The sequence below is a fragment of the Atractosteus spatula genome, chromosome 4 (genome assembly GCF_055471065.1).
Source record: "Atractosteus spatula isolate fAtrSpa1 chromosome 4, fAtrSpa1.hap1, whole genome shotgun sequence".
In the NCBI taxonomy this organism is placed as follows: domain Eukaryota; kingdom Metazoa; phylum Chordata; class Actinopteri; order Semionotiformes; family Lepisosteidae; genus Atractosteus; species Atractosteus spatula.
In genome coordinates, this window is record NC_142709.1 from 5,115,346 (window position 1) to 5,133,011 (window position 17,666).

Below are 17,666 nucleotides of genomic sequence, written 5' to 3' on the forward strand. Positions count from 1 at the left end.
AAATCCAGGAACTCAATTTTAATTTTCTACAGATAGAAAACAGAAATTGCATTCAAGTGATTTACTGCTTTATTTTTTTAATCTATCTGTAAATGTAAAGTGCACTATAGTGCAAAGGCATTTATTTTCCTAAAGTACAGCCTGCTTTCAAATCTATTGTGAAGTACTTATCAGAAAACCGCTTATGTAAATACAAAGAAGCCAAGGACATATTAGGTCAGCATCTCTTTTTCTATTATTTATAACAGGGTTTTCACATTTAAATGGAGAATTCTGCAGAATTTGTGTTTGAAAAAAATTACATTTTAGAATTAATTGTAAATGGTAATGTTATTAGTCTTTTCAAGCATGCATTTAGACTGCTAGCGATTTCTTCTTTATTATGTATAGTACCTTAAACAGTTATTATTCACTGAGAAATATATTTCAATGTAACGCATTTCACTGTGGGAGGCATGGTGTGCAGTGGTCAACATTGCTGCCTCACAGTGCTCAGGCCCTGGGTTCAGTTATGGACCTGGAGTGCTGTCTGTGTGGAGCTTGGATGTTCTCCCCATGTTTGCATGGGTCTTCACTGGCCACACCAGTTTCCTCTCACAGTCCAGAGGAGAATGCTGGTAGGTTCATTGGCTTCTGGGAAAACTGGCCCTGGTGTGGGCGTGTGCGTGTCAAGTGTCCGTGTGTACCCTGTAATGGACTGGTGGCCTGTCTAAGGTGAACTCTGCCCTGCGCCAGTTGTTTGCTGGGATAGGCTACGTCTCCCTGTGACCTTGAATTGGAAGAAGCAGTTAGAAAACGGGTGGAAATTCACTGTACAGAACTCATTTCTCCTTATGAATTTGTTAGCTTAGATCCTACACTATAGAGCGTGGAACTTTGAGGTTTTTACTGATACATTTAAAAGATTCTTATGTACAGTAAAAATACAATGGTTAGGAAAATAAAGGGATTTTCAAAGAACAAATATTTATATGCATTTGGAAGATATAAATTGAAGGAGGGGAAGAGAAAAAACTGTAGGAGACAAAATGAATTGTATACAGAGGAAAGATGAACATATTCCAAATTAAGTCATAATTAATATTCGTGAACAAGACCAGCTTTCAGAGTCAGTCTCAACTGCAGTGCTTTCTCAACATTTACAATTTGATAACTTACAGATTTTTTAATATTGTAATTATTAACAATAATGAATTCAGAATTTTATGTTCATTTTCAATGGTTAAAAACAACTTTGAATAATTTGTTGTATTAAGAACTAAAATATGTAGATAGAAATAAATAATAGAGAATTATCCCATAATTACCTGATAGTACATTATCACAGAATTATTATTTTTGAAAATCATAATGTTCATACACTCAAAATATTGTTTGGGTGTATGAAAGTACCACATCTAGTGAATCAACTTCGGTACAGTCTTTCTTGTTTAGGAGTACGTCTGAGGGTCCTTATACAGTATGATATTGTTCACATGAATTAAAAATTGCAAGATTGCATTATGGCTTTCTTCTGCAGCATTGGACATCACAAACACAAAAGTAAATGGTCCAGTTGAGCATTTGGTACTCTAGGTTCTAGGTGCTGTGAGGGCATAATGTAATAGGTTATTCATTCAATGAAATAATTTTTATCACATAATGATGTGATAAAGTACTATCATAATGATATTGTAAGTTTCATGTAAAAAATCATCATGAAATTATGCGATGTACTGTACAGTAATGTTTTTTCCTTGCACCTCCGTACGTACAATATGTTCTATGCCGCGAATACCAAAAGGAATGTAAACTGTAATTGACTGTAATTTCAATTTGTGCTGTTAATTTAAAAATGTATCTTAGTGGCTCATTCAAGAGTAAGCGTACCCAGACTGTGACTTTGGATGGAAGGAACAGGTTGTGTTCTAATGAGGATGATAGATGACCAGGAATGAGAGTCACAGAAGCACTCTGTGCTCGTGCAGTCTGTTCCAATTTGGATCTGCTGGTGCGCTGCCTGCTGAAGACAGCGGGGCTGACAGGCTCAAAGACGTGATTGAAGAGGATAAGAGAGGCTTGTCAAGAAAAATCGGGAGTGAGGATCAAGGTAGCGTGATAACAAAGGGTTCAGGGGATTCCAAACAGGCTGTGACTTCCAGCTGAAGCTCTGAGTGTTATGTCATCTAAAGATGGTGACATACAGTCTGCAGGTAACAAAACCAGGAGAGCTCTTTGTTCTTACATGTCATTCTCAATATATCTTATCTTCCTTTATCAGATTTTATTCTCAGCAGTTCTTTGTTTTTCCTTTTTTTTAACTTACACAGCAGATCAGCAGATTTACTCATGTCTGTGTTTTGCTGTTATTTCCATTCAGGAAATAATAGCAAAATAGCAACATGCAGTAAATGGCATGTTGGCACTTTCAACGTCTCTTTAAAAAATCACATTTTTTTAAAACATCATGAATATATCAGAATAAATCATATACTGTCTACAATCATATTTAAAGACCTGTGATTTAACCAGCCCATACCTAAGCCCCCTAAACTACTAAAGAGATCACCATTCTCTACAACATTGACCCAGATGACTTTTCTGGTTGCTGTAGATGTTTTTACATACTTCACTCATATGACTGGGATTGTAAAAGATATAAAATAAATGCCAGAGTCATTGATAATCATTTAGTTTTGAACAGGAGGAAGAAGCTTGTAACTTGAGTGCTGTACCTTGTGTTTGTCTGAGTGGGAGAGAGAAGGCAGGGACTTCATGGCCACTGGACTGTCTAGGAACAGAAGGGATCGAGTGGTGCAGGGTTTCCTCGTGATCTGATGCAAGAATAAAAATCAATTCATCACTTAATGCCATTGTCAGCAGCAAAGAAACATAAAAGAAAAAGTCACCTGAGGTTTTAAAATCTTTTGGCAAAGTTGATTAGAAAATGAATGTTCTTTCAAAGCCACATTTTTATTTTATTTATTGCCCCTTTCAACCTCAGCATGTGAAGACTGTCTTAGAAATGGAATACACTATACAGTATATACAGTACAATATACAGTATGACAAAAATGTTTTTTTTAAATTAAAGTCATGTACACGTCATGCTCAATAATGTATTCTATAGTTCTATGATCCTATACTGTTTAAATAAATTGAATATTTTTTTAAGAAATCATATTTATATATGAACAAGAGAGGAAAGCTCTTGTGATGTCTCGTCTTCAGACTTTCACCTTGTACGCTGTAGCTCAATCTCCTCAAATCTCAGACATACAGTATTCATACAAGTAACTTGAGCAAAAACATAATGTAATAGAAAGATTTAGCTTGGAAACACAGTCTTGCTTATAAAATATATAAATGTTAAATAGCAATCTTAATAGTATTGCACAGAGCAATGTCATATTTAATTAATAATTCTAGAAAACACAAGGATCACATTTATTCACACCTGTACTCATGTTTTGTGAGACTCTACAAGTATGGCTTGCAGAAACTGAAACAATAAGAATGCAATATAAAACACAGAACTTAAAATGTTAAATGATAAATTCCAACGATACATCGTGCAACCTGAAGGCACAGTCCAGACAGGGTCTTCAGGGTGGACTGGAAGAGCAGCAGAGCAACCAAATGGTTGCAAGGGATGAAAACGAGCCTCAGAAGACACAGGGCAGAGAAAAGAAAGAACAGCCACAGTATATGACCAGAAGAAGAAGAGAGGAGAGAACAAAAGGGGATATAAAGAGAAATGAGGGATTAGGGGAGTGATATAGGAAAAAAGAAAGTCTTCAACACAGTAATAATATGTAACTGGTGAAAAGCATGCAGATGAAAGATCACGTGGAATAAGCAAATCAGAAAGACTTGGACTGCAGAGTTTTTAAGTAGTCAGAAAGGCCAGATTCATAAGAGACCAGCAAGTAGGAAGTGACAGCAGCCTGGGGACCAGGAGCTTAGTGGAGTTAAGTTGTTGGGAAAGGACGGATCCTGGAGCTGCTGTTTAGAAAATGATGACAGGAGTGTGCGATGGATGAATTGAATGGAAGATGGTGTAATAAAGACAAGGTGGGGTTTAGGGTAAGATGAAGGCAGTGAGGGAGAGGGATTGATGGCCAACGTGTCTGTGGGTTTTTCATTTCCACTGGTGACTGGTTTAATTGGCTCAATTTAATTAAGTGTCCCCAGGCTCTTCAGCTGCCCCTGTTTTAAAGAGACCTTGAAAACCTGCAGATATATCAGCTCCAAGATTGGAGACCCTTGCTGTAGAGAGAAGAAATAAGCAAAGGAATTGGTTGACAGATCTGAGCACAGGAAGGGTTAAGAGCTACTATTTAGAGAATAGGTATACCATCTACAGAATTTTTAATCTTATTGTAGTTATAGCTGGTCCTATAATCTGTCTGTTTGATCATTAAGTGTTTTTTTTAACATTTTCCCTTAGGAAAACCAATGAAGAGTCACTGATAAACAGTATAATTTGATGCCTATGAATGTCGCAGTTTAATTGGCTTAAAATATGCTCTTAATCATTTAAAAGGCCTTGAAACAAGACCACCAATTCCATTCTTTTTCTACTCCAATTAATCAGATTACTCAGGGCTGAGTGTGGCAGAGACACAAAGAACTGCTTTGACAAAAGCAATTATTGAAAAGAAAAAAATCACACAGAGCATACAACGCTGAATTCACAGTTGTACAATGCGTTTTATACTCAAATTGCTTTTCTGTATACTTTTAGAAGCCCTACTAATAAAGATCTGGTGCATCAATATAACAGTATTCAGTAATGCAGGAGGTCAAAATCGAACCTGAATGTGTGCTGACCCTCAGTAAAAGGGAAAACCCACACAAAAATGCTGGCTGATATTGATCACAGGGTTGTCATGCAGACGGTAATTGACATTTCTATTGGAAGGAATGGTATAAGATTACGGGCTCATGAGCACTAGAACACTGAAGAGCAAGTAGCAGTTTCCCCAGTAAAAGTTCCTTCTTGTTTCTGTTGCTGTGTCGAGCCTCACATTCCTCAGATACAAGCGGGCGTGGTGCCCCAGCGGAATCCCACCGCTGTGCCTGATCTGATCGTGCAGGTGAACTCCTTTAAAACACCATGTAGGAAGAGCTGCCATCCTCGCCACCAAGCTCCGCCCTCCTCACAATCATTTCAAGCACATGGTGTGGCCAATGGCACAGGCAGCTTGGGCTTAGACTGCTCACATTTATGAATGGTCCTGTGTGAGGAGCCACACCAGGTATCATTATTAGACATCTCAGTATGAAAACATTGTAGTGATCGATGCTACTAAGCACAGCTGTGCCTGAGAGGCTAAGGATCAGCTTTATTAGACCCCACCCCTAAAGGGAAATCAAGGTCAGTGTCCTCCTGGAAGGGATGTGCCCTTTAATAATCTTGAATTATCTTGGAAAGCATACTGTACATAGTACAAGCCTGGTTAGGGTCTTGAATTCAAGAGAACCCTTGGACATGAAGTCTGAACCTTTAGTTTTTTATGTCTTGCACAGAACACACATTAGAAAGAAAATAAAAAGGAAAAAACTAGAAACAAACATTATTATCTTTCTTTAAAAAGTCACATTCTGAAGTTGTAACACACCTACTGTATGATGTACATTTCTCTTTCCAGGGCTTCTACTACTACTACTACTGTCTACTACATTGGACAAAAAAATCTGAGTGATTGAACAAATATAAAGACAGGACCTGGAATGCTTATCTTCTCCTGCCAAAAATAAAAAAGTAAATAAAAAATAAAGAAGGGATTAATAAATCTGTTATTTCCACTCTTGCATTTTCTTACTGGTAGTGATAGAAAAGTTATTTATGGTGTATAGGTGATAGAAAAGTGTGTTTTTGCACACTTCTGATATGTACTGTAGTTATGACAAAATTAACAAGAAGGTTTGTGAGCTTCACTCGATTGATGGGCACAAATAAAAAAAGCAAAAAATATCAAGGCAAATACAAACGACACCTAAGAACCTCCCCTAAGTTTCTGAATGGTCAGAATTCGCTGAATGACAGCTATGTCTAACTACTAGATCAGGTTTGAAGATATGATGATTGTTTGGTCAGCTATTTTGAGACTGCTGTGTATTCACATGGAAAGAAATACTGTATAAAAAGAATATTCACTGTTTATCAAGGTAGGGTCAACAGGCTTTATGTATTTTGGTGAATATTTGTTCTTGCCATTGTTTTGCTGGAGAATTGCTAAACTTTGGAGCTTCCCAGAACTGATACTCCAGATAAATGTGCTCCAGAAAAAGAAACTGCATTGCATTATTTGGTTGTATCTTCATACAAAATACATTGTTGTAAAGCTTGTGTTATATAGTTTGTGGTGTTGTTTTGATTTTGATGATAAAAAACTGATGGAATTCACCGGTTCTGCTGTGCATGTATGAAGTAAACCAGTCAGAGCTACACCCAATTTCTTGTTTGGTTAGAAAACAGTTTCACTGCTGTTAAAACAAACTTGATGGTCATATTTTCAGGATTTTCACTGGTTTATGGTTATTAAAAGTAAGCTGTTAAACGTAGATTTATATCTTGGGTTGGATATGGCTGTAAGGGCTGCATAATAGGATGATTTACAACCTGCAGCGAGGGAGGAATCCAGCACTCATGTGAAGGACAGGGTCAAGAAAATCAGAGTCAAATGGAAATCCAAAGATGAAATCAAAACCAGACTAAGCTAAATGAATGCAATCTAACCTGGGACAATCCAATGTGAGCTCAGTGAACAAGTTGTGAAATTAGTAGTGAGGATAAAAAAGTTTATAGATTAAATCACAAAAACCCAGGCATTAAGCAAAGTAGGGTAGGCCAGAGTGGTACAGTATGTTGGGTACCATTGAGCTAATTTGGCTTACCATCTCAGCAAAGGTCAGTGACATGGCACAACTCTTGCTGATCACTGCAGTCTGTCTACCAAACGGAGCCACGTTTTACAGTATAATTTTAATTTTCAAAGTGCCAAGAGCACTGTAAAAGTCACAGAGCACTTTATAAGGTTATAAAAAAAATCTCATAACCAAAAATCAGTTACAGAAAGCAGTGATAAAAATACCTTGTCAGTTCTAAGATTCTAAACCTGTTTAACTAGGAAGGATATCAACAAGTGAGCAGCAAAGCACCTGAAAGTTCTACAGCTCACTGCAGATAATGCTTTGAAATAATCTAGATTCTGTGATCCTGGAAAAAGATTAAGTACATATGAATCAAGTTTTTCCTGACCAAAGAAGGCATATAACCTTTTTTTTAATTATTTTGCTTACTGTAAAATTAAACGTGAAAATGTTGACAACAAAGGGACCTAAACATTATTTCTTAGAAAACCATATATTGTAGGCAATGTCAATACGTAATGTAGCTGTAACACAACATGCAAATTTGCAAACTGGAACCTACATGGATGTTTCAACAATATGGTAATATCCAGCTGAAGACAGGTTTCCCCAGCACGTTTGAACATGTACAGCACTCTTCACGGTTTTGTTATGAGATCATGGAAGCACACCTGACTGGGATGGCCCAGTGGCCAAATAGAGTGCTACTGTCACACAGTCATGACTCCATTTCTTGAAAGCCAGAGTTACTGCAGTACATCTGAACCTAATCTTGCTGCACAATAACACTAGACCACACCAGACTGCACTCATGAGCACTGGCAATATTACGGGTAGGAGGTGCTGGACCAATAATACTTTTACCATGTTTCCCAATGTTTACCTGTACCCATCTTAACTTTTGTTGGAACTATGAGAACACATTTCTGCCATTGTTGGCAGTAAGTTAACTTTACTCTTCTGTTTTATTTAAATCTATTTTTTTCATATCTGAACATTTTTATTACTTCAGTAAACTCTGTGCTCCCTTTTGGCCATACTGAATGCTTTAGAGTACCAAACTTTTTTGACACGCCGGGGATATTGTATGTGGGTGGGATCCATCCATAACACAAATCATGCATTTTATTAAACCTAATCAAGGTCAAGTCAAGCGCATCTTTAAAAAGCATAATAAAAAAACACATCTTTAGGTAATGGAGGAGTGTCTTAGGCGTTTTTAAATTAATGGCTATGTCACATTTAATGTACTCTAAATCTGATGCAAGTTCCTCTGTGCTCAGATTATCCCCTGCAGGGGATGTTGAAAGGATGGCATTGGCAGTTGTAATTCTTTGGGGAAAAAACATCCAGAAATTCAATTTATTCAGGTCAGAATCAATTGTCTCCTTCCTGTTATTTGTTGACAGAATTCACCCTGCTTTTTTTGAGGCGTCTGAATCATAAGGAAATGCAGAATTTTCGTCCATATCAATGATTTTGGTAAAAATCTAATCTGCTGTTTTTAAGATTACAGTGGCTACCATAGTAGTCATGCCTCTTAGACATTTTCACATTTTATTGTTATAACATAGAATCATAATTTATTTAATTGGGATTTTTTGCCATTGATCAACACATACAGTAACACTCTATAATGTCAAAGAGAAAATTCTACAGATACAGATTCTACATAAGTATTCACCCTCTTTGCTATGACACACATAAATAGGCTCTGGTTTAACCAAATGTCTCTAGAAATCACATAATTAGTTGAATGGAGTACACCTGTCACAGTCTCATCCTTCAATATTTTAGAAGAGCAGATGGGATGAAGCAATTATGATGGCACAGCCTCAATTGCATAGAAGTGCAAAGGTGTGTGTGAGGAGTTGTGCTCCCAAAGTTCACACAAAAAAAACACTGTGAAAAATTAACCAAAAGAAAAAAAACACAAAAGTAAAGTTACAAGAATATGTACTGTACGTTGATTGCTTTAAAAAATAAATTGCTCCTACTCAGCACTACTTCACAAGCTTCCCCTATCTTCTTTTCCTTTCCAGAGGAACTCCTTTTGTAGCTAAAACTCCTCCCCCTGGAAGGTTCCACTATAAAGCAATGGGATTATTCAAAATTATTATCAGAATTCTGATAAAAACCATTCCCCAGTAAAAATTCAAGTAATAATTAACATATTACCGATATAAATAAAATAACATCAATCCTTTTAAGTGTAGAATTCTGTCCTCACATAATGTTGTCTTCTCACATACCAAACCATGCATGTGCAGCTCTGGGACAGGCGCTATTAAGTCTGTTCCCCTTCCCATGCTATGGTTTGGGGCCTGCAGGTTACTGGAGGAACCATTTTGCCAGTGAGGATCAAAACAAGCCGTTCGTTAGAATCACGTGAGTTAACTAAATTGGTGTTTTTATTTCACTTTTAAAAACAAAGGATAGGATACAAGTGTGCAGTATGGTTTGAGTGCATATTTAATTTTGATTCGACTTGATGCTCTGTGTGTGCACCCAGACTAGTTAAAAGTTTGTTTGTATTTGAAACCAGTTTTATTGCCTTTGTTTAGACAGTGAACGATTTGCGTATGTGTACATGTGGATACCTCACAAGTGCTCGGTGATTTGGAAATGGAATCCCAGTCACACCACCTGTGTGCAGTTAAGGTGAGAGTTCAGGTAAAATACACCTACTGTATCTCTGTGAGATGCCACAGTTGATTAGTAAAGTTCCCAAGAAATCAATAAGACGAACATTCAAAGCAATCTTAGGATTGGGTTATTGAAAAGCATCAATCAGGGGAAGGAAATTAAAAAAAATTTCCCATGGCATGGTATATCCTCCAAGACACAGTACAAAAAAGGAGAAAATATACCACAACTACGAATCTGTGCACAGTACATTTTAAAAAAATGCCTATCCAAGTCAGAGCACTAGTCAGGGAGGCCTCCAAGAGACCTGTGACAACTCTCAAGCAATAAGTCTTTGATGGTTGAAAAGGGAGAAACTATGCTTTTATGAAAAATCTTGCATTAAGTCTCAACTACAGTTTTCTAGAAGGCATGTGGGAGACTCTAACACCAAGTGAAAGAAGATTCTATGGTCTGATGAGACCCAACCTATTTGGACACAACGTTTACCATGATGTTTGGTGTTTTGTGCCGATCTTCAACGGCAAAAAAATCTCAATTACTGTAAACGATGATTCCATATTGTAACACCGCAAAATGCGAAGAAGCCCAAGGGGGGTGGGTACCTCTCTACACCTGCCAGTTTAAAAAATTCAGTACATCAAAGTTGTTTGACTTCTTGTAGATAAAAGGAGGGAGAAGAGGCTCCTGAGTTGCCCAACTACAGTAGTAAAATCATTCAAAGTTCAGTCAGAGATTGTGTTAGATCAAAGATTGCTATCTGAGCCAGGGATTCCTCAGGCAGTAGCGCACAACATCACAAGCACCTTTGCTCGACAACTGAATTTAGAATATCCTCAGCTCAACAACATACTCTTATTCTGGATTTTAACTTCACTAAGCTATGGAAGACTATGGATCCTACATTAGAAGCAGGATTTACAAAACCTATTATTTTCATAGGCTCCACTGCCAAAACGTGTTTTCTTTCTTCTCTTTTCAGCATGGAATAAACCTATTACCTGTTCCTTAGCATGTCTATGCATGCTGACATAGCTACCCACCCGAATTGTTATTTTCATGATTGCTATTATGTTTATTGCTGGTTGTGTTAGTTGTGTTTAGGAAGGTCTTATAGCTCTCAGAAAGTAGTGAACTGCAACAAACAATGCCCGAATCCCTGAAATACATACTGTGATACTACAGTACATCTTGTGTTTTGAGCTTTAGGCATCCATTGCTGTCTTTTTCCCTTCTTAAAGTTATTGCAGAAAACTACCATTACCATATTCTATGATTTTAACTATCATCAATTTTAACAACTCTAATATGAAATTTACTTGGCATACAAACGGGGCAAACAGGGTTACTGTAACGTTTGGTCTAGGCCTTTAGTGAAGTATTGGGTTGTTTTATGAAATAACAGACTTGGTAATATATGCTGGACAGTGACATCAATTAAGAGACGGTGAACTGCATCTGCCACACTTAATTTGTATATAGTCTGAATAGAGGTGCAGATTTATCAATGTCAAAATCATGGATTCATCCCCATTTGATGTGTCCTGGCCAATGGAAGACGATAAGATCGGCAGCTCACTTCTACAATGCTACTTATCATGGACATACTGTAATACCATCTAAGTAACTGCTTAGTTAGTGAAGAGCAAAATAATACGAGAAATGACACACAGGCACACAGAAACGAAATGGTTAAAAATCAAAAGTTCTGAATTGGTTTACAACTTGTACTACACTTATATTGTAGATGTCTTTTCTAAAGTGATACTGTGATAAGAATAGGCTTCTTTCTACAGTATGTTTGTTTATGACTGTCATGCAAAACACGTCGTGTCAAATTGCTACTGCAGATTCTGTATAATGCCCACTCTCTCTCTATGAGAAAATGGTGAAGGCTTTTAGTTATTCTTTGCATCTGTATTTCATACTTTCACACAGTTCCTTCTGTAAGGCTCCACTGTTTCTGTTATAAAAGATGGAAAGAATATAGAACTACTCTGGGAAAAACACATTAATATCAATTTCACAGAAAGAGCATTTTACCCTCCTGGATTTTCATACGCATTCTGTCTCACTCAATGGAAGTGCTATCCCACTGACAGTTTTAATGGATCTATAAATTGTAATGGGCCCATTACCTGTTAGCAGCACATCTACCAGCACGCTGTCATCAGTAGGATTCCTGAAGGGCACAATGACTGAGGAATGAGAGCCAACACATGTGCTGATGCTTAGTGGCTCCATTAGCCCAGGGAACAATCCTATTCCAGACATGTAGAAGTTCCACTCTTGCAACTGAAACCAGAGAAAAATCAGAACACAGACAAAAATAAAAATGCTTTTGCCACATGATAGACTTGCAATTTTATGCTAAGGCTTTTATGTAAACAGCATGTTTTGGCACAGTTTATGTAAATAACCAGAATTATTTTATAATAATTCATAATATGATTAAATATACTGTACGATACCCTCTAAAAGTACTGGGACAGCAAATTCAAAATTTGTATTTTTGCTTTCTAGTCAAGCAATGTGTATTTGTGATGGTGATATTACAGTATTATGAATGGTAGGTTTAAATTTGAGAAATCCCATGCATACTTTTGATTGTATTAGAACACGCGTGTTCAATCTGGTGATTTCAAGTGGCTATACGTATTGGGGCACCTTTATCTTTAGCAAATATCAGAGTGCAAAGGTTGGCATTTGCTTTCATATCCATTTGAGGCAATAACTGCAAGATGTCTATGACCTATGTCTATTACAGTAGCTCACTAAACGTTTTGTGCAATCATCTGAGATGCCTTTCTGTAGCTACTTATTACTATCTTTTCCCAGGATGTCCTGCCTTTTCTTCTTGAAAATGTAAAAATCTGTACTTAAAATGTATTTAAATTGGGAGATTCAGTGGACCAATCCAAGATTTTTCACATGATGGACTCCCTGTGTGTTTTACCCTATGTTTTTACCCTGACCCCAGGCTTCTCTCCCTGTCTGTGTGTCTGTGTCTCATGGAGAAAAGCTGGGGTATGTGAAAAGACGAATTCCTAATGCAAGAAATTGTACAGGGGTAATAAAGAAACATTATCATTATTACATTACATTTTTAGGCCGTGCTGCATGGTGAAGTGCCTTCCAATAGGTATGGAAACATTGTTTACTACATAAAACGACAAAATATGACTTTAAACTTAATAATTAATTCTTGTGTAATTATCATTAATTACATTATTAATAAAATAAGTCATATGAGGAGACAATGCATGCCCTACACCATGCTTCACAGATGACATTGTATTTTTTGGAGCATCTGCAGATCCTTTCTTTCTCCTCAATTTTCTGATGACAAAGGGCAGGACCTCGGTTTTATGTCTCATCTGAAGAACTGCGCCTTTTATACTGAGGAATTAGGACCCACACAGACCGCAGGGTGAGCTCCCCCTCCTGGTCCTAATTGTGATTGTGAACTGGATTTGTGTTTGTTCTTTGTAAGCAGCTTAGCTGTCTTTCATATAGAGAAGGACCTGGCAGCTAGACTTGTGTTTTGTTTTGGTCAGGTTTTCTTCAGTTTCTGTGTTTTGCATTGTTATGGAAAGCAGTGGGGTTCATCCTAAAACCCATCTATTGTTTTACCATGGAGATAAGACTGTTTGCAGTTTCATTCTGTTTTGCATTGTTGCATTATTCTCCAGAAAGTGATAACGTTAAAACACCCCACCTCAATTTCACACAGTGAAAAGGATTCATAAAATTATTAATAACAATAAATAGCTTTAAGCAGCATCGAAATTGCCACATTTGGTTTGGTGGCAGAACAAATTTTAATGTTGTTTTGTTCTATTGTTGCATGACTGAAGTAATAATAATAATAATAATAATAAAAATTGCTTCAACTTATATAGTGCTTTTCTGGACACTGCACTCAAAGCGCTTTACAGGTAATGGGGACTCCCCTCCACCACCACCAGTGTGTAGCCCCACCTGGATGATGTGATGGCAGCCGTAGTGCGCCAGTCAACTCAAAAAACACAAAAGCTATTAGTGGGGAGGAGAACAGCGCAATGAAGCCAGTTCATAGATGGTGATTATTATCCCCTCTATGACATGCTTGTGAGAATGAAGAGCACGTTCAGCAATAGCTGATCCAACCACAGTGCGACAGGGAGCACTACAGAAGGTCATTCTGCCATAAGACTCATCCACTGTGTGTCTGGGCAGGGGCAACATTGACCTGTTTTTGGACTAAACATGAATTTCCCTGTTTACAGCTGATTTTTGTGCAATATATGCTAGGGATTTGTGCAATACATTTATAATGTGCAATACATTTTTTGTGTACTGTACATTCTGGTTTGTTTTGTATTTTCTGTAATGTGAACAATTCTGTATACTCCATTTTTTACTTTTTCACTTTTTACTGCACTTCTCACTGACTGTACTTACTGTATTGTATATTATTGTATCATTTTGTTACACTGTGCTGTGTTGACTGTGCCAGGCTGCTGTTGCATTGCAATTTTCCTGACAGGATCAATAAAGTATCTATCTACAGTATCTATTAGGAGGCCATAAGGGCCAATGGAAAATTTGGCAAGGATGCTGGGGTAACACCCCTACTCTTTTCGAGAAAGGCCCTGGGATTTTTTATGACCACAAAGAGTCAGGATCTCAGTTTTACTTCTCATCCGAAGGATGGTTCCTTTTTATAGTATAGTGTCCCCGTCACTATACTGGGGCATTAGGACCCACACAGACCGCAGGGTGAGCGCCCTATACTGGCCCCACCAACACCTCTTCCAACAGCAACCTTAGTTTTTCCCAGAAGGTCTCTCATCCAGGTACTGACCAGGCTCATACTGTACCTGCTTAGCTTCAGTAGGTTGTCAGTTGTGAGTTGCAAGATGATATAGCTGCTGAAGTGTCAGTGAATGATATGATAAGTTTGCTAATCAATGTTAATTTAAAAGTATATATGTGTTGTTGTGTCAGGAATGTTTTGTAGTTAAAAGTGAAAGCAATTTCCATCGCTTACACTAATGTACTCTAGTTACAAATAAAAAATTATCAGAGTTTAGGTTCTTCTCAGGAAGTCGTGGATTTATCAAATCCTTCTAAATAAATTTGGCGGTCCATGCCGTAAACCTAAACTTTTGTTTCCAATCATGACGCAAGATAAAGAGCTCTCCTCAACAGACAAAACAACCTCAAATCTTTATCAGGAGCTGGATATAGATGTGAAAATCGCTTAGTTCCTGTGCTTGCAAAATTGCCTTGTGTTTCTTTTTGCTACTGAATGTCTGAGAATGCATTCTGCAATGAGCCCATTGTCAATGTTTATGGATAATTGAATGTTTCAGTTGCTTTCAGTGACGGCATTTGCCTCTGCAGTCTATCCATCTGTTATTGATTTGGCTATTACATTTTGCCCTTTTTCCATATTATTGATCAACTCTGTAATTTTGCCTCCAATTGAAACCTGAGAATACCACCTTTTTTTTCTTTGATAGCAAGTCTCCAGTGTTATGTTTTTCAAAAGTACACTGCTTATTTTTGTAAAACAATATCTGGTTTGTATCTAAATTAAGACTATAGCTCCTGTTTCAGTTGAAAAGGGAATCCCCCAGTTATATGGGTGAATGGTACACACTCCCCTTTGTTCATCTCTATGGTGCTTTTGAACACTTTCTGATGCAAAATACCTGTACATTTATGTAACCTGTAAGAATTTCTCATAGTCATCTATGGTATTTTTTAATTTTTCATTTCTGTTCTGATATGTTTTTTTGGCTACTTTTATGTTTTTTTTATGTTTAACTATCTACTAGAAATAAAACGAGATGTGTTGAATGGCCTCTTTTTGCAGCTTTTTTTTACTGTAGGTTCTTATGTTCTAAATGATACTGAATATTCGGGGGGAAATCCTATTGTTTTACAAAACTATAGCTCAAAAGATTCCTTTTTTGGGGGGACAAGAATGAGATGGAATGGAAATTATATCTACTTCTGTATTATGTAATGGTCATGCTCAGCATTGCTGTAATGTCGGGCTTAACCCTTGTGAGTTTTTCACATGTCTTGTTTATACCTCTCTGACATAAACAGTGTGAAGATTTCCATAATTTCTCTGAAGCCCCTGCACTGCACAAGTATAATTATGTATCCTCTACATTAACTACAATTCACTTATTTTGGAAGTAAGGTAAAGATGGCCAGTTGTGACCATCTCAGCACTGATTGAGCTGTATGTGTCTTCTCTCTTTTAGAGATGTTTTATCTGTCATTTCCTCAAATTCCTCTCTTTGAATACCACGTTCAGTAGAATTTTATGTTTCTTTTCCTTTTCCTCTCATCAATTTGAATTCTACAAGCTGTTACTACAGCATAATTTACTGTCAGTTCAGAAGACAGACCTTTATACAGATGCAGCCATTCAAAGTATGCGGCACAGACACGTACCGCGGGTAATTGTCTACGGCCTCGTGCATCGTGACGCAAAATACCGCGGTACGTAATTGGTTGACCGACAGGGGCACTCGTGGTCCGTTGGTCGGTCGTAGAAAGATTTAAATGTCTTTACTGTGCCCATTTTAGTATTGAATATTTATATGGAATTTTACCACTGAATGGAAATCTTAGTAGCTGAGCACAAAAAGAATAGGAGCATACTGTAACGCGTGTGAAGGCCATAAACGATATTAATTTTGGAACATAAACATACAGTATATGGCTGGTCTCGGTACTTTAAAGAAAAAATACACACGAGTATTCCATTTCTCCAAAAACATTTTAAGCATCGAAGTCTTTAACTAACATGTGAAATAGCATGTAAAAAAGTGGTAGTTTTAAGCTTTTCTGCTAATATAATATGGAATCGCGTATCTAAAGAAATTAATAACTATATAATTATATTAGTGTACTGTAATTATATTGTTATTAATTTCTTTAGATAAGCGATTATCTTATCCACTTTTTTACACGCTATTTCACGTTAGTTAAAGACTTCGCGTTTTTGAATGGCTGCATCTGTATGTTGATCAACACTAGCCTGTATTTTTAAAATGCCAGTGTGAGATGACTATCATGTTATTTATTTGAAGGTAATTTTTATGAACTGGATAAATCATGGCCACCACTCTGTTTTAATGGGGTGTTCTGGATATATTCTGTATTTTTATAAATAATCCCCTTACTATCTTTTTCAAGTTACTGTGAAAAAAGTTGTGTTTAAATTGGAATATTATAATTAATCTTAGACTCTTTCATATATACCTTTAACTGAGTAGGTGCATTTGTTTACTGTATATACAGGATTAGGAAAAGCTGCAACTAAAAACAACTTGGTCCCATTTACAGTACATTTCACATCATAGCAAAAACATTGAAACATATGAAAATAGTTAGCAAAACATTTTCTCAGCAAATCAGTTGTATAAAAGACATTACAAAAACGATAAAAAAACAAATATTTTATCTCCATTGGACCACCAAAAAAAACAGTGCCTTAGGAAGTACTGTGATTTAGTCAGTTTTGTCACTAAAAAGTAATCTCGGTCACTGATAGGATTTTTAAAGAAGAAGCCAGTGAGTCCATCAATGGACTTGGAATTGATGGAATTTCTTACTCAAATGGCTGGCTATACTGCCTTGGGATCATACAGCATGTCATTATATAGTGAAAATGCTGGCGTCAGTCAAACCACAATCTCACATGGGAGCAAAGCTTAAGGAACCATTGCACAGTATTATCTTTGGGATGTTTAAAATATTGATGAAACAGGACTTTTTCACATGATGATGTATTGTCATTTTCTACCAACAACATTATGGGAAGCAAACAAAGAAAACAAAGGGCAAAATCATAGACATTCTGTGCAAATGCAGACAAAATGAAATAATACTGCTTAATAATGGTAAATCTAGCAATGTTCAATATTAGGTAGAAAAAAACAGCATTCTGGTTGTATACTGTTTGTGGGTATGTTGTACATAAAAGATTTTCACAAGAAAGGAAAGGCTTTGTGCCTCACTGAGCCAGCTGTGTTTGCTGTGAAAAGATAAACACTCTACCATGGAAGACACAATTCTCTTAGCAGCTAAATAAATAACCCATCTGCTAGCCCCCATTGAGCAAAAAAAAATTCTCAGGATCTGTTTGATGAATA

The 17,666-nt window shown here is 36.9% G+C and overlaps 1 protein-coding gene across 1 annotated transcript in view; it reads right to left on the reverse strand.

Annotated features, from left to right (window-relative positions):
* LOC148835680 (cilia- and flagella-associated protein 47-like) overlaps window positions 1–17,666 on the reverse strand; it is a 219,514-nt gene that overhangs the window by 38,254 nt on the left and 163,594 nt on the right. Inside the window, exons 56-57 of the mRNA XM_088913434.1 lie at window positions 11,643–11,799; window positions 2,715–2,813 (exon numbers count right to left, since the gene is read on the reverse strand). Of these exons, the coding sequence (XP_088769560.1) occupies window positions 2,715–2,813; window positions 11,643–11,799 (256 nt within the window). The remainder of the gene's footprint in view (window positions 1–2,714; window positions 2,814–11,642; window positions 11,800–17,666) is intronic.